Source organism: Carcharodon carcharias, chromosome 7 (assembly GCF_017639515.1).
Source record: "Carcharodon carcharias isolate sCarCar2 chromosome 7, sCarCar2.pri, whole genome shotgun sequence".
Classification (NCBI taxonomy): domain Eukaryota; kingdom Metazoa; phylum Chordata; class Chondrichthyes; order Lamniformes; family Lamnidae; genus Carcharodon; species Carcharodon carcharias.
In genome coordinates this window covers 26,010,831-26,033,562 of record NC_054473.1, presented here as the reverse complement: position 1 = coordinate 26,033,562, position 22,732 = coordinate 26,010,831, and the positions used below count along the sequence as shown (strand labels likewise).

The following is a 22,732-nucleotide window of genomic DNA, read 5'->3' as shown; positions in this document are numbered from 1 at the left end:
ATCAAAAAGCTGTGCACTGGTTTTTCCAAATTGCAGTGAGAAATTTTCTCAACATTGGATATTGAATAAGCACAACATAATAGCGCAGAATTAAAATTAATGATTGTATATCTACTCAGACATACATGGTCAGTTCGTAGTTTCTACCTATTGTGGAATATTTATGATTTATAAGGTTAACATAATGCAAACCATGGAATATGAATGGAAATAGGTTTGTTGGCAAAGTGATAAATGTAACAGTAGGCGGTAAAGGCTGTAATTGCAGTTTAGTAGAATTCTGCTTTTTAAGCTACATGATTGATTTCATATGTTTCATTTATTTAAAATTATAGGTACACAAATCTTACTTTTGGAAAAGCTGTTATTTTTAAAATGGAATCATGTAAAAAAAGCTAATGTTTATAAGTGCGGCTACATTACTGTAAAATTATTATGTTAAGAAAAAACACATATATATAAAACTATATGTTATCTTGATTGAATCAAATGTAGTTCAACAAAATATTACATTGAAAGTCAAGAGGTAATATGTGCACTTTAATCAAGTGAAAATAAACATAGATGAGAATTTGAAGTGTGTAATATATTTGAAGCAGCAAATTAATTGAGTTTCTCTGGCATGAAATAAAACAAATTATGTTACTTGGGAATTAAGTTCTGTTGAGATAAAGCAATATGTTGTTAAATATAAAAGTGCTAGTATGACACAAGTATAATAATAACGCTCATGAGTACTATGATATAACAATGAATGAGAATATATTTTAGAATGCAGTGTTCTCTCACGACAACTTATTAGTTTCTGATTGATGCTTAGCTGTTTTTGGATTAATATATTCTCCCGAAATATGGTTTTCCAATGGGAAGCCTTCGCAAGCAAATGTAACTGTTTGGATATTCTGCCAAATTGATAGGATTTTCTTCAAGCCGAATTTCAGTCAGACGGTCACGGATATAACTGGAGTCTTGGGGCTTGCAGAATGTACTATCCGTAATAGCAGATATATTATTATGCTGGAAGATGGAAAAATTGTTACAATAAATGTTAAGTTTGTCATTTGAGATGATTTAGTACTTTTGTAATCACATTAATTGCTCGATCCTTTACAAACGCCTTTAGCCCTCTCTGTGACATGAGTTAAAATTGTATTATTCAAACAGACAGTGCTACACAGATGGACATTTGCTCTCAATCTCCCCCACCTCCCAGTGCAGGAGTAGATATTTTGCCATGGTTTTATGTAAATTCAAGTTTTAGACACTGTATCCTGAATACATCTTGATATAAATTCAGAATTATGAATCTCCTAAATTTGAATAATTGCAGACTCCTTGCAGCTTTGCTAATTATTTTTTAAAGCCATTTAATTGTTTCAACATGCTAGAACAAACCTAACCAACCACCATAAAACAATGTTGGTACGTATCAGGGCCTACTCCTGGTCTGATTCTGGGGCCAACCCTTCTCCTTCCCTGATTCTAGCCTGAGTCAACACAGAGCTACTTTGCTTCCTGCAGACTTTACCAGAAGCCTGGTTTTGTTTGCCCTTTGCCTCATTCTGCACCTCCATACCAAAGAAGCCTGGCTACAGTCCAAGCCTCAAGCTTACCTGGAGTTGCCTCCCTGTTGCCCATTCAAAATGTGACAGTGTCTACCATGTCTGGACATGCCAAACCTAAACTCAAGGACCAGCTTCAGTGTCTGTACGCAGTCTGAGCCACAGTTCCAGTCAATCAGTGATATTTTCCTCTGGCATGGCCTCATTGTAACTGTGTCTCAGTCTGGAGTTTCCTGCCCTACAGTAAGCTCGGTTATTTTTGACTGCTATACTAGCCCCCAACTCCATGATTGAAGCTCCAAACCGAGCCCATCCAAATCTCAAAATCTTGATAAGGCCAAATCCTTACTCTTGTTCTGTACAACTGTCCCGACAGCCATTGCAAATATTTATATTTACTTATTTTTACAAAATTGGCATTTACAATGTATAATTCAAAACTTCTATATTTAGATTATTTTTCTGTATACAGACACATATTTGCAATTTCTTGCTTTGATAATGTTACTGGAAATATTATATCAAATATATTTTTAAAATTATATTATTTACGGTAGATTTATATGTGGTTATATATAAAGTATATTTAATATTCATACATAATTGCAGGTTATTTGATACAATTTATAGTTTAAGATATTTAGATTTCATATATCTACATATTTTTATTATTACATATGTATATTTGGTTGTAATTTTACAGTGCACTTGACTCATAGAACAATTTCTTCTTCCTCACCATTCATTGGCAAACTCACAAGTACAAGCTAAAGTACCACTGGGATTCCAATGGAAAAATTCAAAGAAGGGAGTGACAAAATTTTCAGCATTTCTTCTCCAAAGAATGGAATTTTCTCCTAGCTCTAGAAGTTCACACTACATATAGCCTAAATGTCTTAAACAATGAATTGTATCAAATAATATGCAATTATGTATGGTGAGGATGGTTATGGTTATGGATGGTGATGCTGTCTTGACGCCCCTGTAATGTGAAACTGATCAAAATTCACCACAGGAAATAATATCATAGCATTACTAATTTTATGAATTGCATAATTATGAAACGACTTTACTCACATAAATGTTGTATTTTTAGAAGCACTGCAACCTCCAGATTGTCTACACACAGCCACTAACCTCCATATTCCTCCAAAATTCACATAGCCTTTTTAGTTGATGGCAAACAAAATTAATTATTTGACTATAAGAAAATGAGCAGTGAGAAAACAGTTATGGAGGCAGATTGGATAGGAAAGAAAGTAATGAGGAGGCTAAAGCTAGAATTTCAATGATTCTCTTTTTCATTTTTCCTTCTGTTGTTTCATATTTGGAATTAAACTTCACTAAGTAAAAATATCCATAGGGAAAGTAGCACTGATGACAAGATTTTCCTTCATTTTAATTATTTATTATAAAACTGACCTGTAAATGAAGCACACGAATGGTGTCGGGCAGATTGGCAGGTACTTTGTCCAGCCGATTGTATCCTAGGTAGAGGAACTCAAGTTCAACCAAGCTCTATAACAAAATCAGTATTCTTGTCAGTTTTGTTTTACAAGTTTTTGAGCTGTGAAATCAAATGCTTTCTTGTCATGCTGGTTCTCCAGAGCATTCTGAGTTTGAAAGGCTGGAATAAATGAGCATTGCCAAGGCATTCATATTGCTGTTCTCTGCTGGCTACTAGGAAGTTTGCAGTTAACTGCACACACCCAGTCCTGGGGGAAATATGGCGCCTACGTGGTTATTCTCAGCAACAACACTGCTTAGGTTGAAGCTACATTCTGTAACTTTCTGGTTGTGCATATTGATACCCAAGTGTGCACTGCCGGCATGTGAGCTGCATTAACAACTTTTTTTATTCAAGTTGCTTGCTTTTCTCCGACACTTATTTGAACTTTGCAGCAGTCTTTTTGAGAAACCCATGTGCTTTTTATAACTGTTTAATATGAAATATACATATGAGACTTTGTGTTTGTCTAAATAGTGACTTCAATAAAAATATCAAGAATAGTTAACACTATTTTATGGAAATGTTAAAACACTTCAATTCTGGAGCTTAAGCATGGTTTCATGAGTTTTTCGGGAGTTGTCTGTTTTTCTTTTGTTATGCTAAACACAGGCCTAGAGAGTGACAAAAGAGGAAATTAGATAAGCTAGGAATTTTGGATTAGTTAGCATTACTTCAATTGATGAAAAGGTGCTAGAATCTATGATACAGGATGAAAATACTAAGAACTAGGTGAACTGGGTTAATAAGGACCGATGAGCCTAGACTTATAAAAGGACAGATTGTGCTTCATGTACCAAATAGAATTCTTTTGAAGAAATAGCAGAATAGCAAAGAAATGTTATTGATATGGTTTATATATCAATGCCAGTAGTATCAACAGTGGAGACCTCAGAAACTTAGGCACAGTTTGAGCATCTCTAATAAATGCTGTAAATTCTGCTGGCTTGGCCTTCATGCCTTCATGTTTGTATTTAGAGCTAAATTCTACGCAGGCTTCAGCTTGCTTACGGAATAGATATAAACTTGAACAAGACTATGCTCAGTAGGTGAACTGTTCGTGGCCATCTGCAATTGTCAGAGTTGGTTGTTCAATTCTCATGATAACTCATGTTTAAGACATCAAACGTTTCTGCACAGGAGACAGTAGATGTGAAGAAGATATTCAGGACTAGGCTGCCAGAATAGCACTGAGTGTGCACTACTGAAACCCCAGCAGGATGGTGAAGAACTCATTCATCCAGCCTCTGAGGAATTCCTGCAAATAGTGAACCTTTGAAAAACAGTTAGGTGTCCTATGGCATATTTATGAAACGGGAGCAAGGCAAAGGGACTGTCTAAACTTCCACTGTCAACTTTGAAGTAATGAAAAAACTAGATTAGAATTGTGTGTTCTATACAGTATGCCAAAATGCTCAGGAGAAAACAGGAACTAGGCTAAAAATACCTGCTGCATAATTCTTCTTATACTATTGATTATTTTTTTCAAGTCATACAAGGAATGTGGCATTGCTGGGAAAGCTGGCATTTATTGCCTACATTGAACACTACAGTGCAGCTTGTTAGGCTATTTCAGAGAGTGGTTAAGAGTCAATCACGTTACTTTTGTAATGTGGGTAATAAGACACAGTGACCATGTTAAGATGGCAGATTCCCTCCCTTAAAGGAAATTAGAGAACCAGATGGGATTTTATGACAATTCGGTATTTTCACGGTAATACTAACTTTTTATGCCAGATTTATTTCATTAATTGAACTTAAATTTCCCAGCTGCTGTGGTGGGATTTGAACTCATCTCTCTTGATCATTATTCCAGGTCTGTGGAGTACTAGTCCAGTAACATGACCACCATGCTTCCATACTCCTCCTTGCTCCATGGTGAGTGGAATATTGTATTATAAATTCTTACATTCATGTAGATAATGGAAAGTGACTTTGCAAGTATGCCACATTGTAATTGCAACACCGCCGAACCTCCCACCCACCCACCTTCCTCTCCTGTGAAAATATAAAAATGGATACAATCTTGAAAATGGGTTGTGAATTATGCCTGCATGCCTTGGCCAAATTATTGGCCACCCAGTAATCCCACATCACCTGAAGATTACACATGGTTGCAATGCCACTCCTGCAACTTAATGGAAGATTGACTAGCATAGTCCTCATCACTGTGAATACCTACGATTTGCTCACTATAAATGTTGAAGGTGGATTGTCCATGGAATACATATAGAACTCTATCCTGCTGGTCTATTTGTAAGCTGAATGTAATGATGGAATAAGACTCTTTGTATCTTAGAGATGGATTGGTGAACAACAAATTGGATATATGTTGCTGTATACATAGGATTCAGGACCGTGTTGATTCTCATATTCAATTCTTTGTACTTCTGATGGCACATTTAAATGCTAGCCTTCTAGTTTGTATTCATCTTGAATCCCGCCTTTATTACCAAAATGTGACAGCAGGAAGTCAAGTAGCTTTGATGTAAAATTTTTCATTTCTTGTGGATGTCAATACAGTTCACTGTTATCACAGGCAGCTGCATGTATTGGACAAATAATGCTAACCATTTGCCAGCATCCTAGGAGCCAATTATAAAGACATGACTCATACTATGTTAACTGTGCTCGCTATTCTGGGCAAGTTTCTCACACCTTGTTATCAAATTTGAACTTAAATCCCTCCATGGATCATTCTGTGTCCATGTCTGTTTTGAGCCATCGATCTCTCTCATTAACAGGCACTTGTTCTGAAGTAGAATCCCTCCCATAAACCATCTATTGACCCCTTTCCACGTTAAATTTAGTTGACAATAATTGTGTGGATAGAGTTGCTGTTGGTTTCCATCTTTGTTCCCATTCTCTCTAAAAAGACAATCCACCTTCAACATTTATAGTGAGCAAATCGTAGGCATTCACAGTGATGGGGACTATGCTAGGCAATCTTCCATTAAGTTGCATTGCAACCATGTGTAATCTTCCGGTGATGTGGGATTACTGGGTGGCCAATAATTTGGCCAAGGCATAATTCACAACCCATTTTCAAGATTGTATCCATTTTTATATTTTCACATGAGAGGAAGGTGGGTGGGTGGGAGGTTCGGCGGTGTTGCAATTACAATGTGGCATACTTGCAAAGTCACTTTCCATTATCTACATGAATGTAAGAATTTATAATACAATATGCCAATGGGAAGTATGTACAGATGTAAGATTTAACATATTAAATAGGTAAATATTCAAACACACACTGAAGCTACAGCAGGTGTGTAAGCATCTGTAATTTTTCCCCTTCCTCAGGTTTCCTCTCTCACATGGATCCTCTGACTTTTTTTTTTTAAAAGCACTCAACATAAACTTTACCTCAATAAAGTTTTTGTATTTTATTCTCTAACTTTCTTGCTAGACTGTAGGAACTATCTTCAATTTATGGAGTAATTGCACTGAGCAGAAGTGTAAGATTTGAGCCCAAACTTTCTGGGAAGGCTTAATGCTGGCAAGCAAAAACTTTAATGTAGGTATTAAAAGACATACATACATTTCAGTGCATAAGTTTAATCTTGCTATTATAGATTCTCTCTTTTGGAAGATTCTTACATTTTATTTTAATACCTTATTTTGAACATTATTGTTACTGAGGAAAATTGACATATTTTGATTAGTTTATCAACAACCTGACAGTGAAGTTTGGCATTCTGTTTTCTCCAATATAAATTGACGGTTGTATTAGCAGTTCAATGTTACAGGTATGCATAATTCATGTTTTCATTGTTATAACCAGAAATTTGGTGGTTTGATTTGTACGCTGTTGTAGTTGACCTTTCTTGCTCAAACATATGTACTGTAGTAATTTAAATGATAGAGAAAATGATGGCAGCACATGCGTTGGAGTCCAGTGACACTAAAAAATGATAGAATGTGGGGTCCTACAATTTTGCACATGATAAACTCTTGATTTTATTCAGTTTCTGTTTGGAGGGTGGACCAGAATCTTTTTTTTCCACAGAAAGGGAGGGAAAATTGGAGAGAGAGTCTTTGTACGTTGCTTGCATGCTTCCTAGTGGCATGTTTTAGAGATCAGTTGGATCTGGAAGCAGATTTTCTGTCCCACCCTCTCAATTAGGGAAGGTGTGTAGTCCATGAAGATCCAATAACAGGGAAAGAAACCCAAAGGAACTTAAGGGAACTTAAGATATGCGAGCCTGACAGAGAACAGAAAACCCACAGTTAAAAGCAGCAGCAGGGAATCAGCAGAAGACAGAGAGAACAAATTTGGGAGAGAAAGGTGCCGGGGACCCAGAACTAAAAGTGGCAATGGGGATTCAGTGGTGGGAGAGAGCATACATTCAAAAGAAAGCTTGACGTCACAGGAAAGCAGATAAGTGATTGACTGGTTTTCATGCTAAACTAGGGGATCTATTTAAACTAGAAGCTGGGAAATGAAGAATTTCAACTTGGGTTAGTATAAGAATAAGTGAATTAATCAGAGTACAGAGCAATTCTAGAGCCATTAAATTAAATTAAAAGTTTAAACAAGGTACTAACTAGATTTTAAAAGAAGGGATGGAGATTTTTAGATCTTGGATTAGCAGCTGAGACCTGTTGTCTGCAATTCCTGTGCCATGTGGGAATTTCAGGTTTGGGAATCATGTATGTAGTAAGTATATCCAGCTGCTTGAACTCAAGATTTCTGAGCCTGAGGAGCAGCTGAAGCCACTCCAGCACATCAGAGAGTACGATAGTTTCCTGAAATGTACATTCCAAGAGGTGGTCAGGATAGCATATGGGTAGGCATCTAGAAAAGTAGGAAATGCAGGAGTCTTCGGGCTGTGTGACACCCTCAAACCGATACTCATCAGTGAAGACTGTTGGGAGTAACGACACCTTGAAGCAGTCCAGACCATGTAACCAATGTACAAGGGACTGCACAGGAGGGAACAGCAAAGAATAGAAATGCAGTCATTATGGGAAATTTAATAGTTAAGAGGACAGTCAAGCGTTTCTGTAACCTTTATCGTGAGTCCCACATGGTGTGTCACCTCCCTGGTATCAGGATGAAGGATGTCACGGAAAAGGTGCAGGATATTCTCCAGGGGGAAAGAAAGTAAGCCAGAAGTTGTGGTACACATAGGTATGAACAACATAGAGAGGGCAGGTATTGAGGTCCTACAGTCAGATCTTCAGTAGTTGGGAGGAAGTTAAAAAGGAGGACCTTGAAGGCAGAAATTTCTGAATTACTCCCAGTATCAAGTGCTAGTGAGAATAGAAGTAGGAAGATTCAATGTATGACTTGAGGTATGGTGCATAGTGGAGAGTTTCAGATTCTTGGGGCATTGGGACCAGATCTGGGGCAGAAGGCACCTGGTCAAAAGGGATGGGTTGTACCTCAACACGACTAGGGCCAATGTCCTTGCGAGAAATTCACAAGTGTGATTGGAGAGGGTTTAAACTAACTTGACAGGGGGTAAGCATTGGCATATGGAAGTAGCAAAGAGGAATAAGGTGCATTAAGAAGTGGGAGTACTAGGGAATGATAGCACTAGAGAAGGAGCTTAGTATTCATGAATACAAAATGCTGAGGAAAGATAAAGAAGGGAAAAAAGGGAGCGGGTTGGCAGTGCCAATTAGGGAAGACATTGTAGTGTTAGAAAGAGAGGATGTCCTTAAGGGGGCAAGGACAGAATCATTTGGTTAGAGTTGAGAAGGCTGTATCATCTTTGCATTTTAAGAAACAGGAGGCTGTAAAGTCTTTTGAAAGCCTCCCACCTTGATTCCAAAACTCCAATTCCATCTGTAAAGAAACTTGACCTCCTGATATGTGAGGCACAAGTGCCTAACTTCATGACCTGAACATTCTTCTCTTTGAGGAATTCTGAAACAGTCCAGATATTTTGAATTCAGCTATTTTGGACCCATCAGAAAACTACAATTCATGGGTGAAAAGAGACTACTCTTTACCAGGCCCACACTGACTGATCTCGAGCAGCAAGCCAAACTGTTACCTGTTAACTATTCTATTTATGTAACACATGTAGAAGTGCACTATCTTCTTTAATTGTAGCTTTCCTGAGTGTGTGGTCTATGAGTAATATAGCATTTAAACTTTTTTGGGGTGTGTATGTGAATAAATAATCATTCTTATTTTTCAACTCATGAAGTCTGCAACTGTTTCTTTAAATTTACCAAATGCAAAAGGGGACTTAAAAGCACACAACTTTCCAAAACAACTACGCTGATTTCAGACAGTAAGGGAAAGGTATTGGGGGTTTCACTTTATCTCTACTCCCCTGTCTGTAACAGCACAAATCCTTGAAGACGGCAGGACATATTCAGAGAGTTGTTAGCAAAGTGTATGGGACTGTGGGATTCATAAATAGAGTTATTGAGTACAAAAACAAGGAAGTCATACTGAACCATTATAAAGCTCTGGTTAGGCATCCAGTTCTGGTCACTGCACCTTAGGAAGGATATGAGGGTCCTTGCAAGAGTGCAGAGAAGATTTCCCAGAATGGCTCCAAGGATGAGGGATTTTATCTACAAGGTTAGGTTGGAGAAGCTGGGGCTCTGCTCCTTGGAACTAATGAGATTGAGGGGAGATTTGATAGATGTGTGCACAGTTATGATAGGTTTAGATAATGTAGGAAAGCTGTTCCCATTAGCTGATGGTACAAGGACTAGGAGACACAGATTTAAACTTTTGGGCAAAAGATGCAGGGGGATGTATAAAAGAACGTTATTACACAGCGAGTGGTAACGACCTGGAACTCGTTATCTACGAGGGTGATGGAAGTGGTTGCAGGAAATTGGATAGGCACTTGAGGGCAATAAATTTGCAAGGCAATGGATATAAAAGGTGAATGAGACTGACTGGATTGCTCTACAGAGAGCTGGCATAAAATCGATGGGCTGAATGGTCTCTTGTGTCATAATGACTCTAAGATATTGCCCTAAAAATAGTTTTATTTACTTATGTAGAATAATAAAACTGGATCCATAACCATGTTATTAAAAGATTACCTTAAAAGCATTGCGTTTGATTCCATTGCTTTTAATACGGTTGTGTTGTGCAGCAAGAGTTCTGAGTTTTGGAGGTAAGGCAGGCAGACGGACCAGTTTGTTTTCAGAAAGTGTTAGGTGTTCCAGATTTGGAAGCTGTGAGAAGGCTTTATCTTCTATTTCAGTAATCAGGTTTCCAGTCAGATCGATCCTCTTCAGGGTTGCTTTATTTAGGATTGAACAAAGACAGCAACATGATTTATCTATTAGTTTTACTATTCACTTAGTATGAATGTTTTCCCTAAAAATACAAGGCACAGTGGGAGCATCCATGCCTCTGAAGCAAAAGCTCCAGTTTCAAGTCTCCTTCCAGGTCTTTATTTTCCAAGGAAGATGCATAACGCGACCAAACAGGCTAACTATCAATCTGCAAATCTTTCCAACACATGCCAGCAGAAGGTGGTAAGAGCAGGAGAGATTCCTGGTCAGCCACGTAATGGAAAGAAAATTGATACCCCAGCACTATTCATAGCTCCAGACTACAGCACACATGTAAAAGTGCATGTTGTCACAGCAGCTTGGACTTGGAGTGAACTGTAACACACCATCATCATACACACAATGCTTTGGTTCTACTTCTCTTTTGCATAATCCATTTTTTTCTTGAGCTTCTAAGAAATGAACACAGGTAAAATTTCCGTTTAACTGATTTGGGTTTTCTGAATACGTTTCACTTACTTTAGTCCAGAGAGCCTGGTACAGATTGGGTAGCAGCCAGAGTTCAGAAACTCCTAAAGTGTTTTTAGGGGTCCTGCTCGACTTTAACCAGTTATAGCCACACAGATTTACCAGCAGAGAGAATTGATAATCTTTCCACTGCTTGCCCAGCCAGGATTACCTAACCTACTAGGGCATTGGGTCACAATATTGCCTGGAGCTGAGCAGTAAGCACCCCATTCCTAGTGATCTATTGACCTATCACCTTACCCCCGTCCAGTCATAAAAATGAGTCATGTTGGCCGGTCAATCATAAAGGATGCTCTAAAATAATATGGATCCACTTGGCTCCGGTATCAGCTTAAGAAATTTGCCAGTTAGCTCCAGTCATCTATTAACAGACATGTCATTTTGGAAGTAACTCAACCCTGCTTATCATCCTCCTCTTCCTCTGCACCCCCACTGCCACCCCCTCACTCAAAGAGTACAGTCTCTATTTTAACAATAGACAATTGAACCCTCCCTCTGCAAGCAATGGGTACTAGAAACTCCTTACAATTGGTGTGGCAGGCAGCACAATCTATCGCTGAATGTGTGAATGCGTTGTTGCCATCTTTCTGACTAAAGCATTTCAAGAAGAGTTATTCCGCCAATTGCAGGTGTATTGATTCAGCAGTACCTGTTTCCTCTGCAATCTAACTATGGTAGCAAGTGATTTCTGAATCTATGAATGTGTGGGCTCATACTTGGTCTCAAGTTGGCTCTCCAGTAGCTGTTCTCCCAATTCTGTGTTTCCTAATCATTTGTATAATAGATAGACAAAGGACCAGAGGACTGCTAACTTTGTCCTATTATTAAAAAAGGGAGGAAGGGATAGGCCAGGAATTTACAGGCCAGTCAGTCTAACCTCGGTGATGGGAAGTTACCAGAAAGAATTCTGAGGGACAGCATTTGGAGAGACACGGATTAATCAGGGATAGACAGCATGGATTTGTTAAGGGAAGGTCGTGTTTGACAAATTTGAGTGAATTTTTTGAGGAGATAACCAGAAGTGTTGATGAGGGTAATTCATTTGATGTGGACTACATGGAATTTAGCAAGGCTTTTGATAAGGTCCTTCATGACAGACTGGTCAGGAAAGTAAGAGCTCATGATCCAAGGCAAAGTGGCACATTGGATCCAAAATTGGCTGAGAGGCAGGAAGCAGAGGGTAATGGTAGAGGGATGTCTCTGTAACTGGAAGTCTGTTTCCAGTGGGGTTCCACAGGGCTCAGTGCTGGGGCCCTTGCTGTTTGCGGTGTACATAAATGATTTGGACTTAAATGTACAGGGTATGATCAAGAAGTTCGCGGATGACATGAAAATTGGTACGCTGGTAAATAGTGAGGAGGATAGCCGTAAACTGCAGGAGGATTTAAATGGACTGATCAGGTGGGCAGAGCAGTGGCAAATGGAATTCAACCCTGAAAAGTGTGAGGTAATGAACTTGGGGAGGGCTAACAAGGCAGGGGATTACACTTTGAATAGTAGGATCCTGGAAAGTGCTGAACATCAGAGGGACCTTGGTGTGCATATCCATAGATCCTTGAAGTTAGCAAGGCAGGTAGATAAGGTGGTTAAGAAGGCATATGGGGTACTTGCCTTTATTAGCCGAGGTATAGAATATAAGAGGAGGTAGGTTATGCTGGAATTGCATAAAACATTGATTAGGCCACAACTGGAGTACTGCGTGCAGTTCTGGTCACCACATTATAGGAAGGATGTGATTGCACTGGAGAGGGTACAGAGGAGATTTACTAGGATGCTGCCTGGGCTGGAGGGTCTGAGCTATGAGTAGCTATTAGATAGGTTGGGGTTGTTTTCCTTGGATCAACGAAAGTTGAGAGGGGACCTGATAGAGATGTATAAGATTATGATGGGCGTAGATAGGGTGGATAGGAAGGCATTTTTCCATTAGTAGAGGGGTCAATAACCAGCGGGCATAGATTTAAGGTAAGATGTAGAAGGCTAAGAGGGGACTTGAGAAATATTTTCACCCAGAGGTTGGTGGGAGTCTGGAACTCACTGCCTGAAAGGATGGTTGAGACAGAAACTCTTATAACATTTAATATGTTTTAAGATGTTCGCTTGCATTGCCATTGCCTCCAGGGCTATGGGCCAAGTGCTGGAAAATGGGATTAGTATAGTCAGATCTTTGTTGACTGACGTGGACACGATGGGCTGAATGGCCTCCTCCTGTGCTGTAAACATCTATGAGTCTGCAACTGTTTTTGAAAGCACAGCTACAATAGGCCAGTCACCTTGAGGTTCTTGGTACTCAATTCCAATGCTGTGTTCAGCCATAACTATTGAATTGAGGTACACATGTGAGGGGCTATTGCAAAGGACATGCCTGCCACCACATTATTTCGTCTCCATGGTGCTTGTTGTTGGTACAGAGTTTTCTCTTTCCATTACTTGAATTTTCTTTTTGCCTGAACGCTTGCACTTTGATCAAATGAAATCTTAAAACTGCATAGCTGATTATAAACCATGAAGGAAAATTGTTACGACACAGTTTAAACAGCAAAATGCATTGGAACTATGATTTGAAGAGGGTGGAGAAAGATTTTGCCCCTTGCTCAATGTGATTGCAAAAGGCTCTGTGTCATTGGCATCCGCCAGAATCCCAGAACAGGTGGGAGTGAATATTTGGGACAGTCATCCTTTGTAACTTACAATCAGTTACTAATAAGATCCTCTCTTAAACTGTGCAAAACTGTAACACTTTACTTACAATCCTCCTTACCATACTTGTTTATTCTTCAAACCAATATTAGCAATATTTGTGAAACATGGTGCCGCAATTGTATCAGAAATTCTTAGTATAGACCATCACCTATGACATTATCTGACATATCATTGAGGAAGACGTTGAATCAGACAGATGACTATGAAAAGCATTGCTCCACCAGTCTTTAAAGAATAATGGTTTAGTGAGTTGCTCCACCTATTTCTGTGTGCATTTTGGAGCTGGAACCTGCTTCCTGAATAGAATCCAAAATTCTGTCATATACTCCAATAGCTTCCTGCTTTTTTTTTGAGGCACCAGACCAAAAGCCATATGGAAATCAGTAGAAGAAATGTGAATTGATTTCCTCTGAGCCTTGCAATGTTCCATGATCTCAGATAAAGCCATAACTTCAGGAGAACAAAATCAAGTTTTTTTTTATCCTTTCATTTCAGCTTTCTAAAGTGCCCAATAGATATGCCACAGGAATCCAAAGAGCCAACTTAAGAGCCCATTATAATTAGTCAAATACCTCTAGCTTTTGGCCTCACTAGTATCCCTTTCTTATTATTTTACATGATCGATTATGTCTCAACAATGGTAAGCATTTAGAAAATTATTATAGAACTAAACAATTATGTTTTACATTTCTATTGACATTGCAAAATTTCTTGAATAGTTAAATGATTATCTTCTCTGGTGTTGATATCTCTACTAAGCAGCTATAGCAAATAACAACAATGTACTCACGGAAATCAGCAAAATCTTTTACAGTGACCTTCTTAATCTGGTTGAACCGTGCATAAAGGTATGATGTCTCTTTTGGCAACATTGGAATTGCTTCAATGCTGGTCTCCTCACAATACACAGCACCAGTTAAGCAAACACACAAAAGGCAAGTTGGCATGTCTGAAATACAGAAATTTTACATTACTAGGACTTTGATCACCTGAATGCATTATTATTCATATGAACAGCCTATTTGACACATTATCCATGAGGTCTGTGTCTGCTTCCAGATTCTCTTTGATGTGTCTGCTGATGGGTACTTTGATCTGATCCACAGCTGCTTCCTGAGCTCTGTGGAGAATCAAAGAATGTAAGAAAGATTGCTACAAATACCATTGTCAGCATCCTAGAAATCAACCCATATTTTAACAACCAGCACACTTTCAATGCCATAATCTTTGGAATACATATATTTTAAATTGGGCGAATCAATCTGAAAGATTGAGATTTGGCGAATTATGGCTTTTTATTATTTTTTTGGTATAAAAGAAAAATGTACTTTCCAAAAGATTATGGTTATGGAATTATATGTACGGCTCTGGTTTGAATTCAGTTCCCATGCTGGGTATACATGGATTATGTACCTTATTTCTAGGTTCCCTATGACTTCAGTGTGATGTTAAAAGATAAAAAGTTCATGTCCTATTTTGCCTCTGAGATTGAATAAAAAGGGTTTAATTATTGGAAAACGAATCTGGACAAAATCCAAAATGTACATGAAAGATGAATTCAAACTGTGTGCCAAGCTGTTGAGCCAGTTGTAGGAATTTGATTTTTTTTAAAAATTGTAATTGCAATTTCAGCCTAATCAACAATTTTTAAAAAATATTTTGCACTCATACAAGCAGAATTGAACAATACAAGTTGTGCAGTTAACAATGTTGTTACCAAAAAGGTCCATTCAAACATCTAATACTACCATATTATAATGGGTCATTGTTTTTGAAATGTGAGGAAATATATTTTAAGTTCTTTATTTCCCATTGCAATGAATTGAAAGTTTAAACAGTGCAGTGTCACTTAATTTTTTACCATTACTTTTTGTAGGAAGCAGTAAAATTGTACCATTTAAATGAACCAGCTATACATGGAGTAATGGGAGAGAAAATAATTTACTACTAACCAATAGACGGACCCTCTGATTCAGGTTGTGGTTCTGATGTTGGGGACCTTATATAACGCACATGTTCTATTGCATGATTTGTATCGGCATCTGCAAACATGGGGATGGTCCTTTCTTCTAGCTTTCAAAAAAAAATTACATTAATTTGATTTTGATCAAATTCACAATGTTGTTTTTTTCCCTGTATGTACTTACACCAATAACAAACTGAATGCAGATTACACCCTAAGCACCACAGTAAATTCCTACCAGTGACACTGTGGTGCACTTCAGCATTTGGTTAGTGTTTTTCCACAGCACTGTAGCAGAGGTTATTCTGCATAGGTGTCTCATTTTCTTTCTATTGACTAATTAATCATGTTTTTTTGTCTCAGGCTATGATAGTTCTTATTTCTGTACATGATAGGGAAAAACAACTTGCCTGGGCTACAGCATTATAGTGACTTTCATCAGTCTATTCAGTGAGGCTTAGATTACACCTTAGTTTGCCCCTGACTTCCCCATCTCAATGCCTGTGTGCTGTCTTGTTCAATGTGGGACAAGTAAAATAACAAAACACATTACCTAGCCTCCTCTAATAACGATAGGTAATTTTTATCATCCTTTTGGGGATGAAAGATATAATAGTGAAAAATAGTCTTCATCTAGCAATGCAACAGAACCTGCAGAGTTTGAAGATGGTTTTCGGTGGTATAATGATTTCTCATTGGGATTCTCTGAGATAGGTGCTGAACTCACTGGGCCAGTGCAGAAGATCCACCAACTGTTGTGGCTCCAGTGTCTCACAGGCTGAGTTCTTTATTTCATTCATTCATGGGATGAGGGTGTCGCTGGCTAGGCCAGCATTTATTACTCATCCTTTATTTCCCTTGAGAAGTTGGTGATGAGCTGTCTTCTTGAACCTCTGCAATCCATGCGCTGTAGGTACACCCACACTGCTGTTAAGGAGAGAGTTCAAAGATTTTGACCCAGTGGCAGTAAAGTGGCAGTGATATATTTCCAAGTCAGGATGGTGAGTGACTTGGAGGGGAACTTCCAGGTGGTGGTGTTCCCATCTATCTGCTGCCCTTGTCCTTCTAGATGGTAGTGGTCGTGGGTTCAGAAAGTGCTGTCTAAGGAGCCTTGGTGAATTCCTGCAGTGCATCTTGTAGATGATACACGCTGCTGCCACTGCGCACCGGCAGTGAAGGGAGTGAATGTTTGTGGATGGAGTGCCAGTCAAGGGGGCTGCTTTGTTCTGGATGGTGTCGAGTTTCTTGTGTGATGTTGGAGCTGTACTCATCCAGGCAAGTGGGAAATATTCCATCACACTCCTGACTTATGCCTTGTAGATGGCAGACACGCTTTGGGGAGTCAGGAGGTAAGTTACTCACTGCAAAATTTTATGTACTAGATCACATTATTCTCATTCAATGACAGGTGGAAACTGTTCATAATTTCCAGTAATAAAAGTTTAGTATCTACCCCAAGTAATCTAAGCAATCTAATCATCAAGTTGCTGCAAATAATTTAGTGTTCAGTCATTAGTAATTGCCTGATAGTAACCTCAGCACACATCATGATAATATTTGTAGTAATGCAAGGAAGATGTAGAATGAGTGATTCTACATACCTTTCATAGGCAACAGAATGCCTAAGTAATACCAATTTATGTTGTCATTTCTCTTCATTCAAAAAATTTGATTTGAGGGCTGGATGGCCTGGACTTGACTGGTGAACTGAGGATGTAGGAATGGCATTCTTTGGCTAATCTGTGTAACTGTTGCAGCATCGTAGTGGACAGAACTTAGTTTACATCATTTTAATTCTACTACTCTGTTAGATCTAGTGGACCATTGTAGTTCTGGTATCACTGGGTGTGCCATTGCAGGTTATTCTATATCAGTACTGGAGTCCATTGCAACCTCCAACTGAGTATAAGTTTCACCTGTTGTCTGCTCCACCTTTCTGAGTAAACAAAGTCTCTAAGATAGAAGTAAAAGCAGAAAATGCTGGAAATACACAGCAGGTCAGGCAGCATGTGTGGAGAAAGAGAAACTGAAGAGAAACTTTTCAGGTTGATGATCTTTCGTCAGAACTCTCTGGTCTCTGATAAAAGGTTGATGACCTGAAACTTTAACTCTGTTTTTCTCTCTTTACAGAAGCTGCCAGACCTGCTGAGTGATGACACTATTTTCTGTTTTTATCTCAGTTTTCCATCATCCACAATATTTTGTTATTTTAGAGTTGGCTCCAAGACATTCCTGGAGAAAGGAGGTTGATTATTCCAAGGCAAGCTCAGTTACTTAGTACTTGTCAGCCAGATCCTCAGGATGTGATTGACCAGCTGGCATAGCTTATTAATGGGCCTTGGAGGACAGACCTAACACAGGAGTTAGAATTCTTCACACTCATCTCTAAAAAAACCACCAAATCAATTCTGAGAGAGATGCATAGCTTGTTTTCCCTGGAGTATAGAAGATTGAGGGCTGTTTAGCATGTTAAAAATGTTTTATAGGGTAGATACAAAGGAACTGTTTCTGTATGTGGGGGAATCAAGATCAAGGGGACATAATCTTAAAACTAGGGCTAGACCATTCAGATGTGAAATCTGGAATCATTTTTTCACAGGGTAGTAGAAATCTGGAATTTTCTTCCCCATAAGGCTGTGAATGCGAGTACAGTTGGAGCTCTCAAGACTGAGATCAATAGATTCTTATTACGTAAGGGTACTAAGGGTTATGGAGCTAAGGCGGGTAGATCAAGTTGAGGTACAGATCAGCAATGATCTAATTCAATGGTGGTGCAGATTTGAGGGCCTGAATGTCCTACCCCTGTTCCTAAGATTATGGAGACCTTGGCTGAACAAGCAGTAAAAAGCTTACCAGTGGCCTTTTCTGGCATGTGACTGTTGTTAGCTTGCACTTATGGGATGCCTAAGGCCTTACTCTTGCAACCTTAGATGGTGATGGCACCCAGAGAGTACTTCTCTGCCAATTCTCCATTGTGTTGTGCTGTCAGACTCCTTGTTTGACATCCAACTTTGGGCGAGCAGCAATGTCCTCCAGCTAAAGATTGGTCTACGACTAACTTGCCACCACTAACTCCGTTCCCCTCCTCAAACATTTTCTTAGGCTTCACCAGACCATTCACAACATCAGTGCTCAATTTGAGCTGGCTTTCAACAGTTTCTTTTGTTTCCATCTTTTTTTTCTATCCCCCCCCCCCACCACCTCTTTTCCCATCCACCTTTTCATTTCTCCATCTTCTTGGGCAGAATTTTGCCCTTGGTGGGGGTGCTCGGTGGGGGTGGTCGGGAAGCCAACTGCTGCTCGCGATCAGCATTGGACTGTGATTTCACGCTGGCGGGCCAATTAAGGCCCACCCAGCTTGAAATGCACTGCCTGTGCGGGTGGGGGGGAGGAGGGCAAGCAGGCTGAGCGCGAACTTCTCGCATGCACGCAAGTGAGCGCTGCATAATTTCCCCGAGGCACGGAGCTGCCCAGGGAGATGAAGAGATAGGGAAAAGAAAATTTTAAAATAAAAACATAATGAAACATGTCCCCCCATGTGACCAATGAAAAATTAAAGTTTATACTTTATTTTTATGTGCTTTTGGAAACTTCATCCGGCCTGTGGATGAGGTTTCCAAAAAAATGCAAAGGCCGCATGGTCTTTTTGCCTGCCCGCCAACCATTAGATTGGACGGGCAGCGAAAATTTTAATTCAATTGATTACTTAGTGGCCTTAACAGGCTTTTTAATTGTCGGTGGGCTTGCTGCTGGTTCCGGCGCAGGCCCACCGACCGAACTATCATGCAACTGCGCGTTGACGTTGGCAGGTTCGGCCAACATCAATGCGCATCACTTCACACTCAAGCGAGTCGGGCGCACGCCCACCCACCAAGCGAAAATTTCTGCCCCTTATGACTGAAGTGCTATTGTTGTAATGCAAATTATATTATTCAAGAAGACTGAGTCAATTAGGGAATGACAAATTAAGTTTAATGTGTAGAATAAACAATTAGATCTACAAGCAAAGAGAGGAAATGTATTTGATTATTGAGCATTTACAAAATAATTTTAGTTAATGTGATCAAATACAATATGTGTCAAAAGCATTTGACTATAAATTGAAACAAATTATTTTAACCTTAGACAGTTCATTGGTGCAGCTAAGTTTGAAATAAAGCATGTAGTTTGGGGCACTCCACCTCAAATTAAAAACTGATGCGTTGGAAGGGTCAGCATCAGGACAAATCACCAAATTGGAGGCTTTGGTTAACCCTGAAGATAACTCAAGATACAAGAAAGGATGTTAATAAACTTGAATAATGGACATGTAAATGGCAAACGAATTTCAATGTAAATAATGAATCCAGTAAGGAATTCAAGCAAAACTTCTTCATCCAGAGAATGGTTAAAATGTTGAACTTGCTACCGCACAGAATTGCTGAGGTGAATAGCACAGGTTCATTTAAGAAAGCTAGATAAGTGAATGAAGGAGAAAGGAATAGGAAAATAAGCTGATCAAGTAAATGAAGTAGGATGGGTGGAGACTTGTGTGGTACGTAAGCATTGGCTTAGAACAGTTTGTGTGCTGCAAGTTATATGTGATTCTGAGGACTTAGGACCAATTGAATTGGCTTTCCAAGAGGAAGGAAGACTGAGAGTGGCGTGATCCAATTTAATGAAGCACTGAAAGTAATAAATTATGCAAATATTATTAGCTTCTTTCATTTGGATTATGAGTGCAGAATTAGAGGACATGAAAATAATATTTAGCAAGCCTCCAGGAAGATTCAAAATCATTAGCCTTTGATGAGTCTCTGTCAAATCCTTCAGCCAATTGACCATATGACCAACTGACTCATTATGTGAACTGCACTTTTTGTTGTGAAGGGCACAGTACACAGTACTTGCACTCAGTCATTGGACATCATAGTTCAAAAAGTCACCAATCCTAATTGAGGCCATTGCTGACATGCCATCTACCTTTGAAGAGCCTGCCTTTAATAGTTAACCGGGAAGCTTGCTAGTTTTGGTTTATCACTCAGACATGATATTGAAGCCACATGTAACCCACTGCTATTTCACCACCTGCAGATTGGCTGTGTTTAGGTAGATTGGGCTTTGTTGACCAGAGGTAAGGTTGCTAAGTACGATATTAAAATGAATACCTAATTATCTGAGATTCTGTTTTTGGAGCCTTTTTTAATCTTTTGAAAGAATCAAATTAAAAGAACAATACATTTCCAGGATTCTTAATATTTATCATATGTCTGTGCTGCTACATTTTGATATGTTCCCCTGTACTCCAGTTTAATGAATCAGTTGAGTATGGATATAAGTGTCACTGAGACAGCAACAAAGCAAAACTAATTTTACCTAGACATTATTTAAGCCTAGAAGAATTTATGCGCTGAAATTCTTTATCCTCTTGAGCAAAGGCTGATGAATTATTGTGACGGCTTCATTAGCAACTTTGGAACCATATTGTGTACAAGGGACTTGAGAAAGGCACAGGGAAATGTCTTATTAATGGGATTGTAATAGCCATTGGCACCTATGATTGTTCATTCAATTACTATGAACAGGACATTAAATATATGTATAATTTAATGTGCATAAATACCAATCAATAATCAATTGCTGTTAATAGTTAATTCCCAGATCTTCCTCATAGGGTTGGTCTGTCAAATTAATTTGCAAATGTATAATTATGTACCATCTTATAGCTTTCAAGATTTCCTCCCTCCTGTAATTTTTTGAAAAGCAAATTTTGCTTTGTAATTCAAATCACTCACACTTAACAAGCAGCTGATTATTTCATGATATTATTAAACAATTTTCAAGCAATAGTATTTAATCTTGCAACTCAAACTCAGTCACTCTTTTATAAATGTTCCATCAGTGATGTTAAGATTCTATAAAATGTCTTATTGCATTTGATGTGGTTAACTGTAAGATAATAACAACATTAATGTCATTATTGTAGGTACAGCATTTTTCTTCCATGTGTTGTCATATACTAATTTCAGATTTAAATGTGAGTTTTCTTATAAGACAGAATGAAGTCTTGTAGATGCCTAAAGAATGTTAAATCGCATTACCTTTGCTTGTTTTATTTCTTGTGGCTCATCTTCATATTCGTAAGTTGTGTCTGCACCAAAAGATTCCACTTCCAAATCATGTACGTGAAATTTATCTTCCTTATTAGCTGGTGCTGTGAATACTAGTTCTCCAAGTATAACTACAAAAAGTATAGGGCACACGCAATTCATTTTGGACTGAAGACCAAGAAAAATAAGTTCTGAGAAAAATTGAAAAGCTGAAATACTGAACAGAACAGTGCCTTGCTGCCTAGACGTAGAATCTGTCAAATTGGTATTTAAAGCTTTCACCAGCTGCTGCCAGAAGTTTCAGAAGAATGAGACTGCGTGATGTGCCTTAACCCCCTGAACTCCTTTTTCAATTACAGTTGGAATAACAGTCACAGTTTATAAAGCTTGGTAGGCAAATTCGTAACACAGCAATAGAAAGCTCATTATGATCAGAGCTAAAAAAATTCTTGCACACGAATATTTTAGTGCTACTGGGGACCCTGTGTATTTTAACCAACCCATTTTAATACTATTTATTCCAACCACTGACTTAAATCTATTTTTTTCACTTGAGTAATATTTGGGCTAATTTTAATTTCCGGACAATTGATTAGTAGAGAGCACTGGGTTCCTGTGATTTTTAGGCCCTGACTATACTTGAATTTATCAGGTGAGCTCCGAACGCCAAATAGGCACCTCATTGCAACTTGCTGCGTGTTGACTTCAGGAATGTCGGCCAGCTGCAATGCCAGCAGAGACCCACAGATAAACTTTGAAAGCAGTGGGTAAGTAATGTTGAGGTAGAGCAGGGTGAGGCCAGGGCCACTCACCAGTGGGTCTGCATTATTTTTGTAGAGCCAGGAGGAGCAGTTCTGTACCTTCTGGCTTTCCCTTCAACCCTCCAAAACATCAATTTTTGAAACTTTTCTGGCTGTTTCCTGTTTGGAATCCCTGTAATGCAAGAACAGAGCTTCTGTATTGTGAGCTCTACCCATGTATAACTTAAAATTGCGATCATAGTCAGTACTGACACCTTCACTAGAACCTTGATTTGTCTGGGAAAGAGGGCTAATGAGTATTTTGGGTAGACGCTTTGGCAACCTAGTGGTAAACCCTGTAAAAGACGCAGTGGGATAATTGTCAGGGTTGATATCTTGATAAGGCTATTGATCCCATTTCTAAG

The 22,732-nt window shown here is 38.8% G+C and overlaps 2 protein-coding genes and 1 long non-coding RNA gene across 3 annotated transcripts in view; 2 read left to right on the top strand and 1 right to left on the bottom strand.

The window, feature by feature from the left end:
- The window catches only part of LOC121279878 (centromere protein P), a 401,310-nt gene that overhangs the window by 139,092 nt on the left and 239,486 nt on the right, over window positions 1-22,732 (top strand). The window lies entirely within an intron of this gene.
- Window positions 528-21,942, bottom strand: ogna (osteoglycin, paralog a). The gene is made up of 6 exons (XM_041191392.1): window positions 21,559-21,942; window positions 15,468-15,588; window positions 14,306-14,464; window positions 10,090-10,292; window positions 2,985-3,080; window positions 528-1,017 (listed from the first exon to the last, which is right to left on the bottom strand). Exons 1-6 carry the CDS (start codon window positions 21,727-21,729, stop codon window positions 832-834), a joined length of 936 nt encoding a protein of 311 aa, XP_041047326.1. The 5' UTR covers window positions 21,730-21,942; the 3' UTR covers window positions 528-831.
- LOC121279879 overlaps window positions 20,353-22,732 on the top strand; it is a 96,373-nt gene continuing 93,993 nt past the window's right edge. Inside the window, exon 1 of the long non-coding RNA XR_005943518.1 lies at window positions 20,353-20,591. This is a non-coding gene — a long non-coding RNA (uncharacterized LOC121279879). The remainder of the gene's footprint in view (window positions 20,592-22,732) is intronic.

Bases quoted from the DNA above. Each gene is read 5' to 3' on its own strand.
- ogna (XM_041191392.1), bottom strand. From the start codon at position 21,729: ATGAATTGCGTGTGCCCTATACTTTTTGTAGTTATACTTGGAGAACTA. The intron at 14,465-15,467 runs GTTAGTAGTAAA...TCTGTATTTCAG, and splicing joins ATCAGAGGGTCCGTCTATTG to ACATGCCAACTTGCCTTTTG. The intron at 3,081-10,089 runs GTAATCTTTTAA...ATTTTGTTATAG, and splicing joins TCAAACGCAATGCTTTTAAG to AGCTTGGTTGAACTTGAGTT.